Consider the following 21,838-nt stretch of genomic DNA (forward strand, 5'->3'; position numbering starts at 1 on the left):
ATCACAAGCCAACCTAGTGACCAAAATATTCTTGGAAACATTACATGTATTAATGCCAGTCATTGCAGTTTGATACGCATTGTATAATATTGCCACTTAACCATATGGAAAGCAGTTGTTGTTTTCATAGTGATTAAAATGTGCATTTTAACGGAGTAATATGTGTGCTGACAGCAATAAAAAAAGATGTATTTGAAATAAACAGCTTACTTAAAGAAATAATCCTCATTAAAGTATACCAGGGTTTTTATAATTTCAAATCAAAATACTAAAGCATAATGTCAAAAGGTATGTCTATAAAATAATGAGACTGATATCCATGCAAGATAATTAGTCTCAATATTTTAGTTATATTAAGTCTAAAGTAACTTTTATGATCTATGTAAAATAAAACGAGCTTTTAATCCAAGTGTATTTGATTTCATTTCTTCTCTATGGACAGGTTTTATCTCTAAACATTTTTGTAAATCATTTTATTGATAATATTGAACTATAAAATCACTATTCCTTCTGTAGAGGAGGAAAAATTTTTTTTTCCTTCACCCTTCTAGTTTCTTGCCTGAGACCCTCCTGTAATAAAAGACAGATTAACAGCAGAAAAACAAACAGAAGTTTAATAATATGTATACTTTCTGTATATATATTTGGGAAATACATAGGAAAACTGTGTAACTCATCAAAATGGCCCAAGCCATCACCTTAAATACTATTTCCAGCTGAAGACAGCAGAGGCCATTTGGGGTTGGAGAGTGGAGCCGGTTATGGGAGGCTTTCAGGAAAAGCACAGTAAACAAGGATATGGTTGTTATGCAGATTTGTCTGCTTTTCTCTATTGAGTTTCTAGAAATTAGTCATCCTCCTCTTCCTGGTACAGAAAGGTAGACACCCTTACAAATGGGGACTTCCTTTATAAAGTAAATGTTTCTCATGAAAAGGTAACTCTACTTTCCGAGCAACTCCTTTGTCTCCCTTTTCTTAAAAAAGAACCAGCTCAAGTTAATCTTTATGTCAAAGAGGCATATTTTGGAGAGGTATATTCTGCTCCCCTTCACTTTCATTTGGAGAATACCCTCATAGGCCAACCACAGTCAAATATGTGGTTATGTTGCTAAGCATGTGATATATGTCAAAAATGTAGTTTTTAAAAATTCCTATCATGTAGTCATTTTCCCACTTAAATGTATGATTTCTTCAAACATGGGTTTAGGATGAATTCCTATAAAAAAGAAGAAATATTCTTTAATGTGCTTATATACCTCCTTTACCTTCTGGGCTGGTGATAATTTTTAATATTGTACAGGGCTATTTAACAGATTATCCATGTTATTTTATACTTTCTCTAAAAATCCACAGTAAAACCAGTCCTGCCCTCTAGATTCTGTATTATGCCAGATGGTGTCTTCACATTAATATGTTCTTATATTGGATGATTACTTTAATAGCCTAGCAAAGTTATGCTGTTTTGAATGGTTGCACACTGTCAATGAAGCCTAAACTTTCCTGTAGGGTAAATACTATTAACATGAAGCCGTTTCAAAACTATTTTATAATCTCTTTCCATGCCAAAGTTTTGCACTCTGATGAAACTTTTTTGAGAGATAATTACTTCTGTAGAATATCATTTCAATGTTAAGTTGATGATCACATTTAAGAAAGTTAAAAGAGAATTTCACCTTAATTATTTGTATTGAAGTATTTGTAACACTGAAGTTATATATACACAAACCAAAAGTGATTATTTCCATTGTTGAAGTATTTCAGTGACTTTATTTGACTTTCAGAATATATATATATTTAGCCATTTCATATGTCAATATTGAGTAAAGCATCTTCTCTAACTCCTCTGAAAGTAATTTTGAGCAATTCTGAAATAATTATAGATACGATGGGTAAACTAAATACATTGTGTTTAGTTATAGATGTGAAATTTCTGCATCAAACCAGTTTTCGGGAACACTCACAATAGCTTTTATCATACATTGGCATTTTCTAAATAAGCGATTTGAATGCAAAATTCCTAAAACATCAACTTTTCAGATGGAAAATTTCTGTGAGCACCATTTGTTTCCCAGTTCTTTTAAACAAAGCATACATACAGAAGAAAATTTAAACTTCTCTGATGGCCCACTTACACTGTCCTAAGTATTAACTGCAATGCATTGTTTAAATTATTTACTGCAGAGATAGATGCACAAACAGATTACTTAGGCACAGGATGACTGGGACAGCAGTGGCAAGAGTGAATTCACTTTCATAGTGCATTTTTTATCTCAAATTGATTTTTGGTCAGTTGACTTTTCTCAGAAACATAAAGTTAAGTGCCATAGACCTAAGCAGCCACTTTTTACTACTAGAAAAATAATCACTTTTGTTGTCACTATTCCACTGGTTTCTCAAGTTACTAAAAAGTACATGTAATTATGAGTACACTAAGAAATATGGATTTTGTGGGGGTTTTTTTTGACACCTTATATGGAATGTGATAGCTTCTTTTTACCAGTTCCTGGGATGTAGGGCAGCAAAACGAGAATCTTACTTGCATGAATTCACTACTTCTCCCTTCTCTCCTATACGATTCTCTAGGAAAAATTCTATCTTTGCCAGATTGGGTCCTGGACATTTACTGTGAAGAATTTGGAAGATGCATGAGGTGAAACACTGAGATGCCCTGAAAGGATCTTGACTGTCTTATTTTGAAAAGGCAGGATGGGGTTACTAGTGAAAACATCAACAACAAGTAGATCTAAAAGGAAGAAAATATGGAGAAAGGTCAGAACATTCAGAATAACAGAGATCTACTATACAGCATAGTGTGTAGAGTTAACAGTGAGTAAGGGACAGGTGGGGCTAGGTAGGGAGAGATAGGTAGGGACTACATGTCCAGGCTCACAGAAATCCCAGAAATGCTGAGGCATAACAAGACCAGAGATAAGGGAACACACCAGACCACCCTGTCCTGGGCATCAGAAATGAGGTCTTTTTATGGCAGTCACACTATGACCAACAAAGAATAACCAGACCCCAAAGAAGAAGTAAGCCATTAAAGATGTTATCATCAGTCCTTACTCAAACCAAGATTGTCACAAGAATGTTAAGGTCACAAGCTCCCTGGTCAGTTCTAAATAAAAGACTGTCAGTGGAGGCCCACATTGGCAACCCGGTCGGGACCCCTCTCACTGTTGAGAGCTTTCTCTGTATCCTTGCTTAATAAAACTCTATTGCTTTACTCACTCTCCTTTTTCTGCGAGATTCATTCTTCCACTCCGTGAGACAAGAACCTCACTCTCCTGCTTCAATAGTACTATACCATACACTTAAAAATTTGCTCAGAGGGCGTATCTTAGTTGAAGCGCTCTTACCACACAAAAGATAAAATAAAACAAAGCAGGGCAGGAGGAAAAATAACTGTAGGAACTTTAGGAATTTGGAAATAAAATTTCAGGGCAGCTGAAGGACAAAAAGATCTTGAGCGAGACAGACAAAAATTCATTTTGAAAAGTTTTGTAGTATTATATGAATAGGAATCTTTTACCATTTTTCTTTTTTTTTTGTCATTTTTCAACAAATTACAGTAAACTGTTATACTAATTATTTCCTGATGTCTATTTCTGACACCCTGCCAGGATGAGATACCTGCAGTATTTTGAGTTTACGTGTTATGATTTTAGCAGTTAGGACAGGGTTTCCACACAGGCTTTTCCAGAGTGTCCCATATGATGGTCAGAAGAGGAAGCTGGGGGATTAAAATATTTAGTAACATATATAAAACACGTAGGACCACACTTGCCATTTAACAGCCACTTACCAATTATTTTCCTGTCACCATTGATACTAGTTACACCTCAACATTTCTGTATGCATGAGCACACATGTGCACACATGCACATGCACACACACACTCACACAAATCCGCACCCCAATCACAACTTTTCTTAAATCCACTTCTGCAGGGTGAATTTTATCAAGTCTGGTAACAGAATATAGACAACTGAAGGAGAGTGAACCCAATCTTCACACCATGTATCCAGTAACTCATATGCTTTAAAACTATACAGTTTTACCTCACAACTGAGATCTTTATGCCAATTTTTGTTTTTATGTTATGAGACTTTACTTATCTTGACTGTAAGTTTTTATGATTTTTCTAACCCATAAATCATTAGATATTATGTAACTATTACTATTACATTGATTATTCAGATATTATTTGAATTATTGATTGATTATTCAGCATTATTAAAAGAATATGTTAACATGATTAAAATGCTTACATTAAAATATCATCTGGACAAGACCGACTTATAAAATAATATTTGAAAAAATTATCACAACAATGTAAAAGTGTTGCCTGGCAGAAATGTATGAAAGAAGTACCGCCAAATATTAATAATCATGAACAGTGGAATGTATATGAAGTTATGGTTATATTCCTTGGTTAAATGTTCAGTGATTCCCAGCCATAATATTTTCCTTTGGCTTTCTAAGTAATTCTGTCCCTGTTTACTAAAATTAAAAGTTAAAAATACTTTCCTATATTTATACCAAAGTAAAATGATTTAAATTAAACATAATCTATACTTATAAGCTACAAAACCTAAAGGGGTCAGAGAATTTTGATGAGCTTGTTCACAAAAATATCACTCTCATATGTATTAGTACTGTTGGCATAAAACAACATTTGAGGATCTCTTTGAAACATGTATTCTTGGTGCTCCTGGGTGGCTCAGATGGTTAAGCATCCGACTCTTGATTTTGTCTCAGGTCAGGATCTCAGGGTCATGAGATGGAGCCCAGCATCTTGCTCCATGCTCAGTGAGCAGTCTGCTTAAGATTCTCTCCCTCTCCCTCTGCCCCTTTCTTCCCCCCCTACCCCAAACACTGCTCACACCTGTGCGTGCTCTCTCTCTCTCTCTCTCTAAAAAGAAGAAGAAGAAGAAACATGTATTCTTTCAATCTATCATAGGCCAGTATCTGCACAAGGCAAAGCAGATTCAGTGAGGAACTAACTACCAATGTAAAAATCTTCTGACTGTTTATCAGTCTAATTCGAACTATACCCAATTTTTCTCTTATACAGTTAAGTGTTTATCAAAACAACAAATATATATATATATATATATTAAGATTTTTATTTATTTATTTGACAGAGAGAGATAGCGAGAGAGGGAGCACAAGTACCGGGCAGCTGGAGAGGGAGAAGTAGGCTCCCCAGTGGGCAGGGAGCCAGACACGAGGCTCGATCCCAGGACGCCAGGATCATGACCTGAGCCAAAGGCAGATGCTTAATGACTGAGCCACGCAGGTACCTCAAAACAACTAAAATACTGATAAACTTAGTGAAAGATTTCAGAGAATTATATACCAATTACCTTTTTTTTTTTTAAAGAATTGCACTCGTATCATTTATTTCTCTTTATAGTAAGTATAAAGAATGACAACGCTCAGGTCCAAATTTGGACATATTTGCATAGAGGTGAACACTTTCACTACACTTTAAATAGCTTGGCTACTTACCAGCTGGTGTCTGTGTCACCTAGTCCCCATCATCCAATAGCAATATGTCCTCTAGTTTCGGTCATCGTACAGAACATTCAGTCTTACAGCAGCATTGGGACTTAATACCTCAAACTATTTTGACTCGCGGGGACCAAAAAACAACCTTTTACTCCGAAGACTTTGGCAATTTTGCTAAAAAATTTCCAAAGCTTTCTTTAGCCTACTCCCTCGGGGCATCACTTATTTAACAGTTTCTTGGTCTGGCTCTCAGTCTGATAGCCAGAGAAAAAGGAAGCATTTAGTGACCCAATCTCTTCCAATACTCATCCTTCAGTATTTCCTTGATCTTAGTACCAAGACAGCACAGAGGGAAGCAAGCAACGTTAACTCTCCTTTATCTCTACCCTCTATGAAGTATATCCAGCTATGGCTTATCCTCCTGATAAAGGAATATTTACTTGGGTTTTTTACTATACAGGTGAAACAGGCCTTATCATTTCTTTCAGAGCTCATCTTAAACACCGCAGCCCCAAATCCACTCTTCACATTCACTTTTTTTCAGTTACAGATATTTTATGCTACAGTGTCATCATCTATAATATAAAAAAGTTGAAAGCAATAATTATTAAGATCTATTTGAAGGTGAAAATATTGAGACTATACAGAACTGTAACATTTTTATCACTGTATTTTAGAGTAAGCTCTCCTTTTGCAAGAATGCCATGGAAAAATCCACATTAAAAAAAGATTCAAATTCAGAGAGATCAAAATATGAACTATTCAATGTCCTACAAAAGCAAAGTTTTAACGATTATGCTGGCCTTTTCTGAGTCTAATAGACGCCATGAAGAACTTGTGATTTGTTTGTGTTTGATTAAATATGTGACATGAAGACATGTGAGGAAATATGCTTTTCTAGGAATGGCACTTGTTATTGATTTGGGGTGGGACAGTGGACTTCTTACTAAATTCACTCTCTTTTTAGCTCTTTGGAAGAGTTCACAAATTGCAAAAGTCATCTTTGAAAATAAACAGTGCTAGCTTTTATCCATCTGATCAAATGTAAACATGTTTTAACACACAAAATGAAACAAAATATGGTAACAATTATAAGACTCAGAAATGTAGTTTCTAGATGTATAAATAATGCATACTAATAATTTGTAAATATGAAAATAAAATGGAAAAATTTAAGTGCTGGCAGCAAGGGAACAGTGTATGCAAGTGAATGTGATTTTGTTTTTGCTGACCTGAGATTGTCAGATGAGATGAACAGTAGGCAATGTAAGAAGACATCTGAATCTTTCTGGATGGCTTTTCTGTTTTTAGTCAGACAAGGCAAGCATTCAGAAATGGTCACACATTTCCAACACGATTCTACTATACACCACCTTATATATAGTATACAAGTAGTTCTAGCTAATCAGAGGTGTTTAGAGGTAAAAAAAAAAAAATTAAAATACAGTGGAATGATTTATTATAACTGTTAAGGTATAGCCAATAAAATCTCTATGCAAGTATTTTCTAAACAAAATCTTACTGCTTAGCCTGTTCTTTAGTTAGCATCTGCACATCACTAAAATGTCTCAAAATGACCTTATTTAATTGCTCATGTGTATTAACTTGAATATGAAATAACCCAAATAAAAATTTCATTTCCATCTCAAAAGGCACATCATTTCCTTTTTGGCATTAAGGACAATTTTTCATTGCTTTGCACTGAATATGCATTTTTTATCTATACATGGAAAAGGAACAATAATAGTATAAAAGGCAGTATTTAATAGTTGATTATTAGATATATACCTTTTATAATGAAATATCTAAGAAATGAATGCATCATTAACATTTTTGTTATCTTGGATTATCAGTAATATTCCTGAAATGAAATCGGACTTATAATTTTCTTTCCTCTCAAAATATTATCCAAATATGAGAAGTAGACACTGTAAGGAATGAAACAGTATATGGTGCATAGTTACTGTTTTGAGGAGCTTATGCTATAAGGGGAAAAATATAAAATACAACTATGACTACTAAGATAAGTTTCATTAGGGTGTCATACACAATCTCTCACTCATAGAAGAAAGGCAGCATTTTTTTCAATACTGAAACGAGAAGTTTCATCAAGAGAGATTCCTACATAATTATGGGAATTGAAACAAGGGTTGGATCCTTTTATTAGCTAAGTTTAAGTTGCAGAAAACAAAATCCAATTTAGCTATCTTAAGTAAACAGGGCTTATAATATAGGGAACTAGATGCAAATCAAGTGAGTTGAGAGTATGGAGGATAGGCTTGCCCAGGAATGGCTCCCAGAGTAACACACAGAGCTGGCTTATAAAGAAAATAGCAATCTTTGTCATAGTCAAAAGGCTGAGAAATCAAGAAGCAGTATCCCAATGTTGGCAGAGAATCACACCACCTCAGAGCCCAAGAAGGTAAAGACATGGGGATTCTTCCACTGTGTCAAGAAAAAGAAGATGGGATGACAAATATAAATTAGACACATTTCTTCTAATAAATGCTATTTGAACTTCTAGTGTGAAGCCCACAAAGAAATATAAACATTGTATATATGAAAGAAATTGCATATATGAAAGAAATAAAAATAAATTGTATATATGAAAGAAATAAAAAATAATTCCTATAAATTATGCACATATATATATACATATATATATAATGTTATTGTTGTGTAGGCTTTTATGGAGAAAACAGCTGGCATTAACATATATAATACTACAAAAAAAAGGGAAAAATTAAAGAAAGGAAAGCTCTATACTATAAAGCTTATATTTAGAGCAGAGAATTTAAAAAAAAAGTTCATTTCAACAACAAGTAAACTTTTACTTATCTGGAAATCACCTTTAGAGATCAACTATTACTATGTCTCATTTATTAAAATAATTCTATTTAATATTCTTTTTGGCCTCCAGAAGAAGAGCATCAGTTGTCTTTTTAAAATCATTTAGTATACTGAACTCTACATTCATATACACTATGTACCATTTTTGATTATATCAAATACACAAAAGTACTTCTTATATTCAACCGATGTTCGCCTTATTAAATCTCCACTCATTTACAGGACTGCCCTCAGAATAACAATAGAAACACAAAAAACATGTTCTGAGAAGACAGGCATATGTACATACTTTCAAATGATTTAATATTCAATATGATTAAAATATATGAATGCAGTTTAAATACATTTCCAGTTGTGTTGGTTGGGTTTTGCAGAAAAAGACAATCAACAGAATCATAGAGGATATATATATATATATATATATATATATATGTATTTTTTCTCATAAATAAAGAGATTTATTATAAGGCACTGGCTCACATGATTATGAAGGCTGAGAAGTCCCATGATCTGCCATCTGCAAGCTTGAACCCCAGGAAAGTCAGTTGTGTAGTTTGAAGTCTTGAATACCATAGAGCCAAAGGTGTAGATTCCAGTCTTAAGGACTGAGAACCAGGAGTGCTGAAGGTAGAAGACTGATGTCTACTCAAGCAATCAGGCAGAGAGAGAGAGAGAGAGTTCAATGTTCCTCTGTCTTTTTGTTCTATTCAGGCCCTCAAGGGATTGGATGGTGCCCACCCACATTGTGGAGAGCCATCTGCTTTACTCAGCAGACCAATTCAAATGCTAATGCTTTCCAGAGACACCCACACAGACACACCCAGGAATAATGTTTAACCAGATATTTGGGCATCCCTTGGCCCAGTTAAGTTTACACATAAAATTAACCATCACACCAATATATCTTCATATCTATATTACTTGGATTCATTTGTGAAGGTAAAAGAAGATCCTAAGAGAACTTGCTTCTTCAGGTAAAAGTCTACTTTCAGAGGGTCAAAACAGACTTGGAAAGTTTTGAGGACAGCCTTCACACCAAGAGAAATCGGGCAATACTCCAAATGGCAGCACAAAGCCTCCTCATCAACTCTTTCCATATCACAGCAGACACTAACAAGGTCATTTCATGTGATGATATATTTCTCAAGAAAACAAAATTGTTGGGCTCCTGGGTGGCTCAGTTGGTCCCGGAGTCCCAGGATCAAGTCCCACATCGGGCTTCTTGCTCAGCAGGGAGTCTGCTTCTCCTTCTGACCCTACCCCCTCTTGTGCTCTCTCTCTCTCAATTAAATACAAAAATAAATAAAAATTTTAAAAAAAGGAAAACAAAATTGTTGAAGTAACAGACAGGGTGTACAAGGAGATTGGATTTGGTATTCAGGAAAGTTCTGTCTGGGAAGATGGTGTTCACGTGAGCTGAAAACTGATTGACAAGAAGGGACCAGCCCTGTGAAGGCTCAACGGTAGTAAGGCTAGAGTTTCGAGAGTGTGAAGTGTGAGGGGGATTGGAGTAGTAAGCAGGTCTTGGAATGACTTAAAATAAAGAGTTTGAACGTCATTCTTGGTGTACCTACCTCTCATCAAAGCCAGATGCCCAGCTGTGTGACCCACCAAGCCCTAGGTTGGGCATGCACAGCAGCACTACATCATTAAGTGAAAGTGCTATACAAGAAAGCAGGCACAAGCAGGCCCTGTAGGCACAGTTAAGTTACCTGAAAAAGCGGCCCAAATACCCATGGTCTGCACTCCTGCTATGCTCTTCTCTCTCTCAGTGTGAACCTATGGCCTTCCAGGAACTTCAACTGGTTGACAGAGGAAGAAGAGACTTGGGCCTGGTTTGCAGATGGTTTGTCATGATATGCAAGCCCCTGAAAGTAGAACAGCAGTCCCTTTCTAGAACATCCCTAAAAGAACATGGTGAAGGAAATTCTTCCCAATGGGAAGAACTTCGAGCAGCACACCTGCTTGTTCATTTTGCTTGGCTAGCGAAATGGCCAGACATGTGGTTACATTCCCGATTTATGAATTGTAGCTGACGGTTTGGCAGGATAGTCGGGGACTTGGAAGGGATGGGACTGGAAAATTGGTGACAAGGAAATCTGGGGAAGAGGAATGTGAATAGCTCTCTGTGAATGGGCAAAAAATGTGATGACATTTGTGTTCCACATGAATGCCCATCACAGAATCATTTCAGCAGAGGAGGATTTTAATTATCAAGTGACTAGGATGACCTGTTCGGTGGATGCCAGTCTGTCTCCTTCCCCAGTCACGCCTGTCTTTGCCCAATAGGCTCATGAACAAAGTGATCAGGTAGTCAGGAAGAGAGGTCATCAGTTTGTTCCTCAGTTAACATTATGCAATGACAGCCATTCTTTTCTGTTTTGAAGCTCTGAACCAATTTTCTGGGTTGAATGTGAAATATTCATATGTCAAAATGCATAGATATTGTTTGTGTGGAGGGTGGGAAGTTATTTTGTATTAAAAAATATCATAGAAACGCTCTGAGATGAACTTTTGATCATGCAGCATAATCCTACACTTCTGGAAAACAGAAATAATAGATGTCATTACTCTTTTGGAAAGAAGTCATCCCTGACTCCCTAGGTTACTGCACAAATGACTAAGGTTGCTGTAGTTACAGTCTGAGACAGGAAGCAGGAGATATATTTACTAAATGTAGAAATGAGAATATAAGTCTATATTATCTGTTTAGTTGAACTTTCTATATGCATGGTTAGAATGTGGTTACTGATGAAAACAGCACATTTTTGAATTCTGTATGTCTAAAGTGTATTTAACATTAACATATGCTGAGAAAACAAAGTCAACAACAACAACAACAAAAAAAACATTTCCTATGAGAATGGTATCACCATTCAAACCAGGCTTTAAAAATATGGTATCTTATTTGTTGTCGTCTGTCATCCCATATCCAGTCACCTGCTAGGCCCCGGTGTTATTTTTTCCTACACCTTCTCCGAGTAATTTTTTTCTTCCCACTCCAAATACTACTATGCTAATAAAGGTCTTTACTGTGTCCACCTAAGCCAATTTTTTTTCTAGTTAATCTTTCCATCTTTAATATATTTTTCTTGATTATGTTGTCATGTCAATTTTTATAAAACATCACCAAATCAGAAATCTTCTATATATTTCCTACCATCGGTGTATGAATCACTTGCTTCTAGTTTGGGCTCTCTGAGCAACCTCAAACAGGTGACATCTGACTTTGCCTCAATTTCTTGTCCAATTCACAATCTGGAAGAGCAGGGATATTAACAGCTCACAAGGTGAATGTTTAACTAATGTAATTTGAGAAAAGGTGGTTACGTTATTCTTACTTTTTCCTTTATCTCCATGAGGAGAGTCCTGACACGTTATATGGCTCCTCAGGATGCCTCTCAAGGATTGAGTATCAATTCCACTTAGAAGTGACTGACTTAATTCTGGCTCTTTCTCCTCCCTTGCCCCTCACTTCTGTTCTTTTGAGATGTACTCTCTAAGAAAATAAGAGCAGATAAATTTATGCCTCAGGCTATGTTTTCTTAGGAACCCAGGCTAAGACATTTTATTTGGGCTTTTCATTCTCTCTTCAAAAAACTTTATTAATGAAAGTCCAAACCCTTTAACTCTTTCATTAAAGGGATTTCACTATCCAAACATTCTCTACCCTTCCGATTTATTTTTCCAGTACTCTTCCACATGAACTTAAACTTTTGAGCATCTTTTCAACACACTATATTTTGAACTACCTTCTCAATGTCTCTATTTCTCCTTTGGTCATTGTACCGATCTTTTGAGGACTCACTTCTGTGTCTTTTATGATGTCTTCCTGAAACTCAGTCTGGTAGTGTTCTCAATCTTCTTTATATCCCAATAATTATTCTGGATTCACTTATCAGCTATCAACCTATCTTAAAAGTATTAAAATTTGAGATGTTACCCCTACAACTCTCCTTAAGGTCCTCAATGTGAGGAATCATAGTTCATACTTTTCACATCTTTGAAATAAAACAAAGTAGTTTGTACTGAAAATTCAGTGATTTTTGAAATCAGCATGTACTTCTAAGTTTCATCATGATGCTTATTTAGTACACTTGTGCAGCTTAAATATCACAACAACTTTGTCATCACTCAAAGGATAAAGGCCAACACTTTCGCATTCCATACTGGAACTCTGATGATCAACAGCCTCTCTACTTTCCCAGTATTAACTCCCATTTGTCTCTTCCATATAGCTTATTATAGCCAAGATGCACTGTTAAAACAGGTTGAGTGTTATCACTCCTGGGAGCCATTTCTTCTTCCTGCCAATCCGGGTGAGGTATGCCTTCTCTGCAGATAACCCTGATCATTTCACAGACATGGCCACACTCCACTGTGTTGTCTTTTTCTCTTTGTACCCTCCAATACACTAGAAGCTGATTAACAGCAGAAGTGTGCCATGTTTATACAAATTTTTATAAATTTGTATGTGTCTTAATTGGAAAAAGCCATTCTACCAGACATATTCTGCTCTTTAAATTCAATCTACAGTAGCCAAAATCATAAAGCTGATTTATTGAAGCAAAATACTAGACCCTATATTTATTCTTGTTAAAATTCACCATATTATTTGGAACTTATTTTTTGTCTTTGGAGATACTCTTTGACTCTAATTCTGTCATCTATTGTACAATTCTTCCTGAAAAGTTTGATGAAAATTGTTTCTAGATCTTTATCTAAGTTAATAATTTAGATTTGAAAAGATAATTCAAAACATGATGATTTGAGAAACTATCAAGTACTAGAAGAGAAGTTATTTTTAAAATGATAATCTAATTTTTTTTAAATTGTAACATTTTCTCTAAGATATTTGTAATTCTACATTATGAAATGCAGTTCAGTGTAAGTTTCATTGTTGAAAGTTTAGCTAAAATGAGTTATATACTATATATATCCATAGATAGATGATTAGATAGGTAGATAGAAAGATAGATGATAGATGAAAGACAGAGATAAATAGAGAGAGGGCATTATATGAATTTTAGAGAGCTCTCACTCTCCTGTTATCATCATTGGAGCCTAGAAGTATTCTGATTTCTGTAATTCTTCTGATTTGTTCTTGATCCTTTCAGTTTCTTGCCTGTAAATTCATATCTCCACGGTATGTGACAGTTTTTAAACAATTTCAATTTTTCAATTATCTCATCAAATCAAAACTTGAGAAAGACTACTGAAGATTATCACAGATTAAGTTCTATATTTAAACTGCATGGACCTCTATAATTAAACAGATTAGTTTAATTATAAACTAATTTTGACTATAATTAAAACATATTAGTATGTATGGATTTAGGCAGATATGTTAGCAGTGAAAAACTCAAGATTCTTTAAATAAGAGCCGTTTTTATTCTACAACTAGCTTATAAAGAGCGATTTTCCTTGTAGCTCTTATTTTAAGATAGAGATGTAGTTGAATTTCCCAAAGGACATATAATTACACCAGATTTACAAGAATCTAAACTCTGAGGAACACCTTTTGACACCAAGTCACCCTATCAAATGAATAATCATTAAATATCTCCCTTTATTCATTCAGTGAGTCTTAATATTACTGTAAGGAACACAAATTCTGGAATCAAATATCTTCAGTGAGGTAGATTGGTCTTACAATGCCACTCCGGTAACTCTAATTGCAGTAATTTGTTCGTGGTTAGCAATTCTGCACTAATAGCATTTTCCCAGGGAGACTGTCCTATGAATTTATTATATTTCATTTGCCTTCAGATTTTTATGATAGTAAGTGGAAGAAAAAAAAGAACTTGATTTCTGAAAAAATCAATTTGTTAATGCCCACTTGATTATCTAGAAATCCAGTGGGACTAAACCCCCCCTCCTTTTTTTTCCCCTTTCGATGAAATGTTTCTAAGGCATAATAAGACTATAAGGACTGGCAAGCAAAACAGCTAGCCTCATTCGAATCAAAGCTTGACATTAATTTGCCCTCTTACCAATGACTTCAGGCAACAGTATAAAATAACTAAAATACAATCTGAAGGAAGAAAACAGGAATACTTACAAATTATTTTGGAAAAATTAATGATTGAGAGAAATAAAACATATAGTTTAGCAGGATGCAAAGGACTCTTGCTTTTCTATATTGTCTTATAATGTATCTTTCTAGTTGTTCCTTAAAAATTTACCCTAGAAACGCTGAAATGTCTTTGGCTCTATTCTACTGTGATACCATTTTTGTGCTCTTGGTATTCTATTTACTGTGACACTATTGATTTGGGGAGGATTTGATCACTGATTTACATTAATTTGTATACCATCATAAAAAGGCAAACACTGCACATCATCCCCTTCTTTATCTCTTCTAGGTTAACACGCGACCAACAGTACTTTGCAAATTGTATACCCATATTCACCCACTGTTTAGAATTTTACAGGTTTGCTGTTAATGCAGTTCTGACTTGGTTTAGACAACGCCACATGTCAAGTGAAAACTGTCCTCCTCTCACACGGATTTTCCAATGGCAGTTTCTACCAGTTTAAACTTTCTGTTGATTTTGTTTTCAGAAAATGCTGTCTTCAGCTGGTCTTTGTTATTGAAGGCTGCTTTTCAATGGATTTACAGGGTGAAATTTGTGGCTGCCCTGATGTCATTTCTTAAGTTTTCCCTCCTTGATTTAAGCATGGATCGGATATATGTGTTCTTTATTATCGACTGTCAATCATTTATTTCACTTTCAAATGCACTTCATATGATTCTCAGTGTTCCATTTTGATTACAGGCTATCCAGAGCCTTGGAATGGTTATGGATTTACATGAACCTCAAGTGTCCTGAATACTAGTTTTTATAGAAAATATTTTTCAATAGATATAATGGAAAAAAGCAGGACTGACAAGTATATTCTACCAATCTAAGTGAAATTTATTAATTATTCAGTCATTTATGCATTTAACAAGAACACTTATGCATTAATTAGGCCAACTTTACATCTAATAAAAATGCTGGACATTATTTTTAGGAAAAAAATTACCCACATTTAAATTAAGTTTACAAATTTGACCTTGGAATACTGGTGTTATTCTTATAGAATTATACCAAGTTTATTTCCATATTCTCCATGGACTATGCAGTCTGGAAATGAACTGAAGCAACATGGTTTCAAAAGATTTCACTGAGCAGTATAAATAAGCACATACTTATACTGCAAACAGAAAAAAAGTCACTATTTAAGTAATATACTAAGATGTTTTATATAAATTCATTTTTTATCTTCTAGAATAAAAAATAATCCAACTTCCCAGATTCTTTCTTAAGTAGGTGTGTTAGTCCCTTTCTCTTTGTGGACGTGAAGCCAGTTCTTGTATTACAATTACATGTTTCTTCTTTCTTGCACTTCCATTAGAGGCAGGATAGCATAGTATTTAAGAGAGTATGGGCTCAGGCATCTGAGTGGCTCAGATGGTTAAGTGTCTGCCTTTGGCTTAGGTCATGATTCCAGGGTCCTGGGATCAAGTCCCGCATAGGGCTCCCTGTTCAGTGGGGAGCCTGCTTCTCTCTCTGCCTCTCTTTCTCTGTCTCTTATGAATAAATAAGTACATAAAATCTTTAAAAAAAAAAAGAGTGCATGGGCTCTAGTGCCATATTTTGGAATGGGATTACAAACTCTGCTACTTACTAACCACGTGGCTTCCTTACCTTTTCCCTGACTCATTTTCTTGTCTATAAAATGAGGATGACAACATTAATAGAAGCACCCGACTTCAATGTTGGTTGCAGATTTTTAGTTCACTTAGAGCTGGCACCACAAAATAAGCGTTCAATAAATGTTGTTTATCATTGTTTGTAACTTTCTATTTTATATCTTAGCAGCCCTCATCTGATCTGCTCAGTGGCATTATTTTGTGCGATGATGATGGCAACATTAGACTGATTCTCAGGACTACATTTTTGGATATCCTGACATGCCACTTAGTGTTACACTGGGTTCCTTAGTGGAACTATTTAAGTCGTGCTGCTCTAAGAGCTGGCTCAAGGCTTCAAGTCCAAACAAACAGTGAGGTTTGCAGCTTGGCGATGGCTCTGGTCATTTTCAGTGCCAATTTCCTGAGGTCATTTGGTTACTAAGATTCAGCATTTCATTTTCTCTGTAATCAATGCATCATTAAGCATCATGATGCCTAAATATTTAACTCATTGAAAGCATTCAGATTAGTATTATCAATGCAAATCTGTTCTGTTATTTTTAAACTGATTCTAACAAAGGTTTAAATGGTTAGAGAAGGCTTGGGTAAGAATTCCTAGAATGATATTTGAGGACTGTATTCAAATTCAGATTAGTTTTACTTTGTCTGATCTCATTACCATTGATAATTACGGATTATAAATACAGCCATATGTTGTGAACATTGTGTAGTGGACACAGATATTTGCCTAATGATCATCCAGTCCTGCCCTCTCTGTAGTCACAGATTCCCAATTTTATTCAGGTGTCCACCTCCATGCACCATGCACATAATTATGTGTTTCGTGGTAATGTGAACTTATATCTAGTCCGAGGGGTGGGCATGATTGGTTCAGTTCATCTTCTTTGCCAATGACTGGTACAAGAATATTCACACGAGCCAACCCTAATCTATCACTCATGACAGCAAGTCAACTGGGTTGCTTCTACAAAAACGTTATCTTCTATAAGAAAATCATAAGAAAATGTATTTTTCCCTCTACCTGTGGACATTATCAGGTTTAGATATGGCAAGCAGATCTTCTTCAGATATCTATTTTCCTGCTAAGAATATCTCCAGCCCTGAGAATACCAAACTGAGAGAGAGAATGAAACTTGAGTTACACATGACATACTTGAGCTGCTGAGTCCTCAAACCTCAGAGTCTACCATATGTCTGCATTTTCTATTACGTGGAGTAATAAATTTCTTCACTCAAGAGGCCAATTTAAATGAGCATTTCTTACCATTTGCAGTATAAAGCATCCTAAAGGATATAGACTGAAAAGGATCATTTATTTAATATCATTTAATCTTTCCCTCCCAAAATAGATGAAGGTACAAAGATTTAGGCAGAACAGGTTGTCTCAGCCAACAAGAACCTTTTATTTTTAGGCTGCTGAGTGATTATGATAGTGGTGGTATATTTCTTTTTCAGTAATGTGATTGAAACATTATTTTAGCTTTAAAAGAGAAGTTACCAAGGTTATAATTTCCCTGCCTACAGAAATAAACTTTGGGTATTAAAGTTAAACTTAACTTACAAACTTTAAGGATATTAACCTTTTATAATGGTTAAACTGTTCACGCTCTTCATACCACAAACTAGATTGTATATTCTGTATATATTATTATGGTGTAGTGCAAAGAATGTTATCTTAGCACTTTTAGAAGACTTAGGTCTTCAAATCTACACAAACAGCAGAGGTATGAAGTTGAAAGAACTTAGCACCTTTTTTTTTTTTTTTTTTTAAATAGGCTCCACACCCAGCATGGAGCCCAACATAGGGCTTGAACTCATGATCCTGAGATTAAGACCTGAGCTGAGATCAAGAGTCGGATGCTTAACTGAGTCACCCAGGTGCCCCAGAACTTAGCACTTTTAGAAGACTTAGTCTTGGTTTGAATTAACCAGTGTGTGAACTTGACTGGAATGACTGTTAATTTCTCACACCTGACATAAAATAGGCCCAAATTAAATCTGAATTTTCACTCTTTTTTTAAAGCAGTTAAAACTCTTCTTTTTCCAAATAAAATCTCACACAAAAGTTCAATATATTGGGATATAAAGTAGATATGCAGAGGACCTAGAGCCACCTAATGAATATCAACATCATATTCTGATGTCTCCTTTGTGCAATCTTTGTGCTCTACTGTGGATAGTTTAAAAGCCACTGAAATAGATACATGGTTTCTAAACTCTCTTGCAGTTCTTAAATTATAAGGCTCAATCAAACGGAAACCTAACTTTTAAAATATTACAGAATGCAATGCATAGGGTGCCTGGGTGGCTTAGTTGGTTAAGCATCTGCCTTTGGCTCGGGTCATGATCCCACGGTCCTGGGACTGAGCCCCGCATCAGGCTCCCTGCTCAGAGAGGAGTCTGCTTCTCCCTCTGTCCCTCCCCTGCTCGTTCTCTGTCACTTTCTCTCAAATAAATAAATAAAATCTTTAAAAAAAAAAAAGAATGCAATGCATGTTGCTGACTTTCTATGTGCACTTGTGTCATTTTTCTGGTGGTAACTTCTCACATTATTTAATTTTAGAAAAACAACTAAACACTCAGTTTTTATAAGATTAGTTCTTTGAATTACTATATCTTGATTGGTGCTTTTTCCATGAGAGCATCTCTTGTGGATGATTAAATATATTATTCTGTGATTCTAACTCTGCACTTAGATTCATACATTAGCAGATTAAATAAAATTATGGAATTAGCCATATATTCTGATTTTCTATCATTTTCTAATATAAATGGTAGTTGTAAATCAACTGAAATATCAAACTTGGGAATTCATTTGGATTTTGAAATTGTTTCATACATCTTCCATGACCAGAAACAAAGATGGGGCATATAGTAAGTGACTCAACTGCTTCTCTTCTTCCTCATCTTTGCATGTTATAGAAACTGTCTTTCTTGAGCTTCTTTATCCCCTTCACAAATATCACAGCTTCTCTTGACTTGTTAATGACCTCTTAAATCAACATTATGTCCTATTTAATTCTATATCTTGTAATGATAATAACTAGATTTTTAAAATAAGGATTCATTTTAATAGAATTTATTTAAAATATAGTTCTCCCCTTCACAGATGAAGAGACCATCATAATATTTTTCATTATAAAAGTTAGTAATATTTTACACTGATGATGTTTATATTGAATTATTAGAATAACAATTTTTTTTTTTTTAGAGAGGGAGGCAGAGCGAGAGAGGGAGACAGGTGTGGGGAAGGACAGAGGGAGAGGGAGATAGAGAATCTTAAGTAGGCTCCACACCCAGTGCAGAGCCCCATACAGGGCTCGATCTCACCACCCTGAGATCATGACCTGAGCCAAAATCAAGAGTTGGATGTTTAACTGAATGAGCCATCCAGGTGCCCCATGGAATCACTATTTTTTTTAATGTTGAATAATAATAACCCAAAAATATCAAAATAGCAATAGTTGTTTTCCTAGGCTTTGGGGTTCTGGGTGATTCTTCATCTCATTTTTGCTTCTACATTTTTAAATTACTCACAACAAGCAGATATTTATATATGGTCAAAGAGAACAGATATTTTAATCAGCATATTTAATTTTACATAAGCCATCTGATTACCATTATGTTAAAATGATATGCTAGTAAAAAAAGAGGAAGAGAGAATAAAGAAGTGTTAACAATTATTGTTTAGGAGTGATTAAAGGTGGATTTTTTCCTGTACATTTTGATATTTCCCAAATTCCCAAGAAGAAACATATGTTAATTTTATAATAAACTTATATTGTCAAACTATTTAAAAGATTAATTGATTTATTTGTATGATATAAAAATATCAGTTCAATGGGAAGTATGTTGCATGGGACAGTGTTTCCTGAAATAATAAACATTTTATAACAACTTATAGGGAGGAGAGGTGGCATTCCCTGAACCTCTGGTCCTTTAGAGAAAACCCCAGAAATCCAAAGCAGGCAAGTCCCAGATACATCTAAACTCTCCAGTAATCAACCTGGACCTTTATCATTTATTTCTAGCCTGCCCTTACTTCTGTACATTGTCTCCACTAGATTCCAAACTTGATCCTATATACCAGAGGCTTCAATCCTAGTTTGAATTTAGTCTGTTTTTTCCCATCACTTGAAATTAATATTTTTATCTAACACACAATTCATTTGGTCGCCTTTTGATTTTCTTAATCTAATCTTGACTTTTGGAAAGTATGCTTTGATTTTCTTAATCTAATCTTGACTTGGAAAGTATGCTTTGACCTGCTTTTAGCTCCTTAGACACTAATTTATTGTTTTCCTCTGACCAGCAGGTGTCACTTGGCATAAGAGACTCATATATGTATCATATTCTGGAAAGAGCTACAATACGTTTGAAATTAACATTATTATAGAAGTGCAGAAATGAAAGTTTCCCACCAGTAGTAATATAAAAACCCAATAGATATTGTAATTTTAGTCCAGTTAGAACTCTTACTAGTGTTTATAGAAATTACAACTGACTTCTAAAGAATGTAAATGTTGTGAAGGGATAATAAAATAGCCATCTCACTCTATTCAATAAATTATGAGATCTAAGTTTTGTAAGAATAATAAGGAGAGGATGTGACCATCTCAGTTATTAATAAAAACTGTAAAAATTTATAAAAAACAAAGAGTTGATACTATGGAAAGCAAGAAGAAGCCTCAATCCACCTTCTGATTAAGAGATGTTCTAAGTGCCAACTATAAGAAGGCATTCCTTATGTTGTATTGATAATCTATAACCCGTTTGGTCAGGTAAACCAAGGTATTTCCATTGCAAGGAAGATGAGGTATGCTTGTAGGTTTGTATGCATGAACATATAAACATGTCTGTATTTAATGCAATTGTTGCCCACTAATGGCTAAAAGTTACTACGTTCCGTGGAGAATGGCCCTTGTCAGAATGGGTGTTGCCCTTCCAGGAGGTTATTTCCCCCAGTATCCAATCTCCACTCCTCACAGCCTGCAGCCAATGACTTAAGTCATGCGGGTACAAAAGTCAGCTCAATGTGGGACCAACTTCATAGTGTGATTCATACTTTCCATAGAACTGCAGCTCCCCACAGAATCAGGCTAAAAAGTCCGACTGATACCACACTTTTGCTTAGCTCCTTTGCTCGCCCTCTTTCTTCATTCTCTTTCCCTTAAGTATAGTCATCAGATAAAGGACTCTGAGATAAATCTGAATTACAAAAAAGTATACATATATTTCAGTATAAATATGCCCCAAATATTTCAAATAAATATTCAATGTTTATCTGAAATTCAGATTTCACTAGGCATACCATACTTTTATTTGCTAAATTTGCTAATCTTATTCCTGAGAGCATTTCTTCAGTAAATTAGATGCACTTGAATTCTTGTCTCAGGCTCTGCTTCTAGGAAAGCCAACCTTCGATAATGCCAACTATATACTGTTAGGTTATTAAACATATATTTCAGAACTACATATGCATATATATATATATATATTCTGATCAATTTATGTAAATATATGTGCATGTTATGTAATAATAGTAATGAATATAGAGTTATTATACAAAAAATTAGTTCTGGAATGGTGAACACCAAGCTGCTAAAAGACGTTACCCATGGACAAGAGAACCAGATTTTGAGAGAAGTGTTGGTGGTAGTCTCCATTTTACACAGAAATTCTCTCATTATTTGCAGTTTACAGCAGAATGGTACTTTGGTAATTCTAGTATGTAACAGTAAGTTAGTTGCATCATTGATTTTGTCCTTATAG

The 21,838-nt window shown here is 35.0% G+C and overlaps 1 protein-coding gene across 2 annotated transcripts in view; it reads right to left on the bottom strand.

Annotated features, from left to right (window-relative positions):
• Nucleotides 1–21,838, bottom strand: part of ZNF804A (zinc finger protein 804A) — a 307,847-nt gene that overhangs the window by 190,894 nt on the left and 95,115 nt on the right. The window contains exon 1 of one of the 2 annotated variants that reach the window (XM_073904573.1): nt 8,845–8,961. The exons of the other annotated variant lie outside the window; for it this stretch is intronic. Within the exon in view, the coding sequence (XP_073760674.1) occupies nt 8,845–8,937 (93 nt within the window). The 5' untranslated portion in view covers nt 8,938–8,961. Of the gene's footprint in view, nt 1–8,844; nt 8,962–21,838 lie in introns of those variants that run through there. 2 annotated transcript variants of the gene reach the window in all.

The sequence above is a fragment of the Callorhinus ursinus genome, unplaced genomic scaffold (assembly GCF_003265705.2).
Source record: "Callorhinus ursinus isolate GAN/ISIS: 27379988/994484 unplaced genomic scaffold, GSC_fseal_2.0 scaffold2, whole genome shotgun sequence".
Taxonomy (NCBI): Eukaryota; Metazoa; Chordata; class Mammalia; order Carnivora; family Otariidae; genus Callorhinus; species Callorhinus ursinus.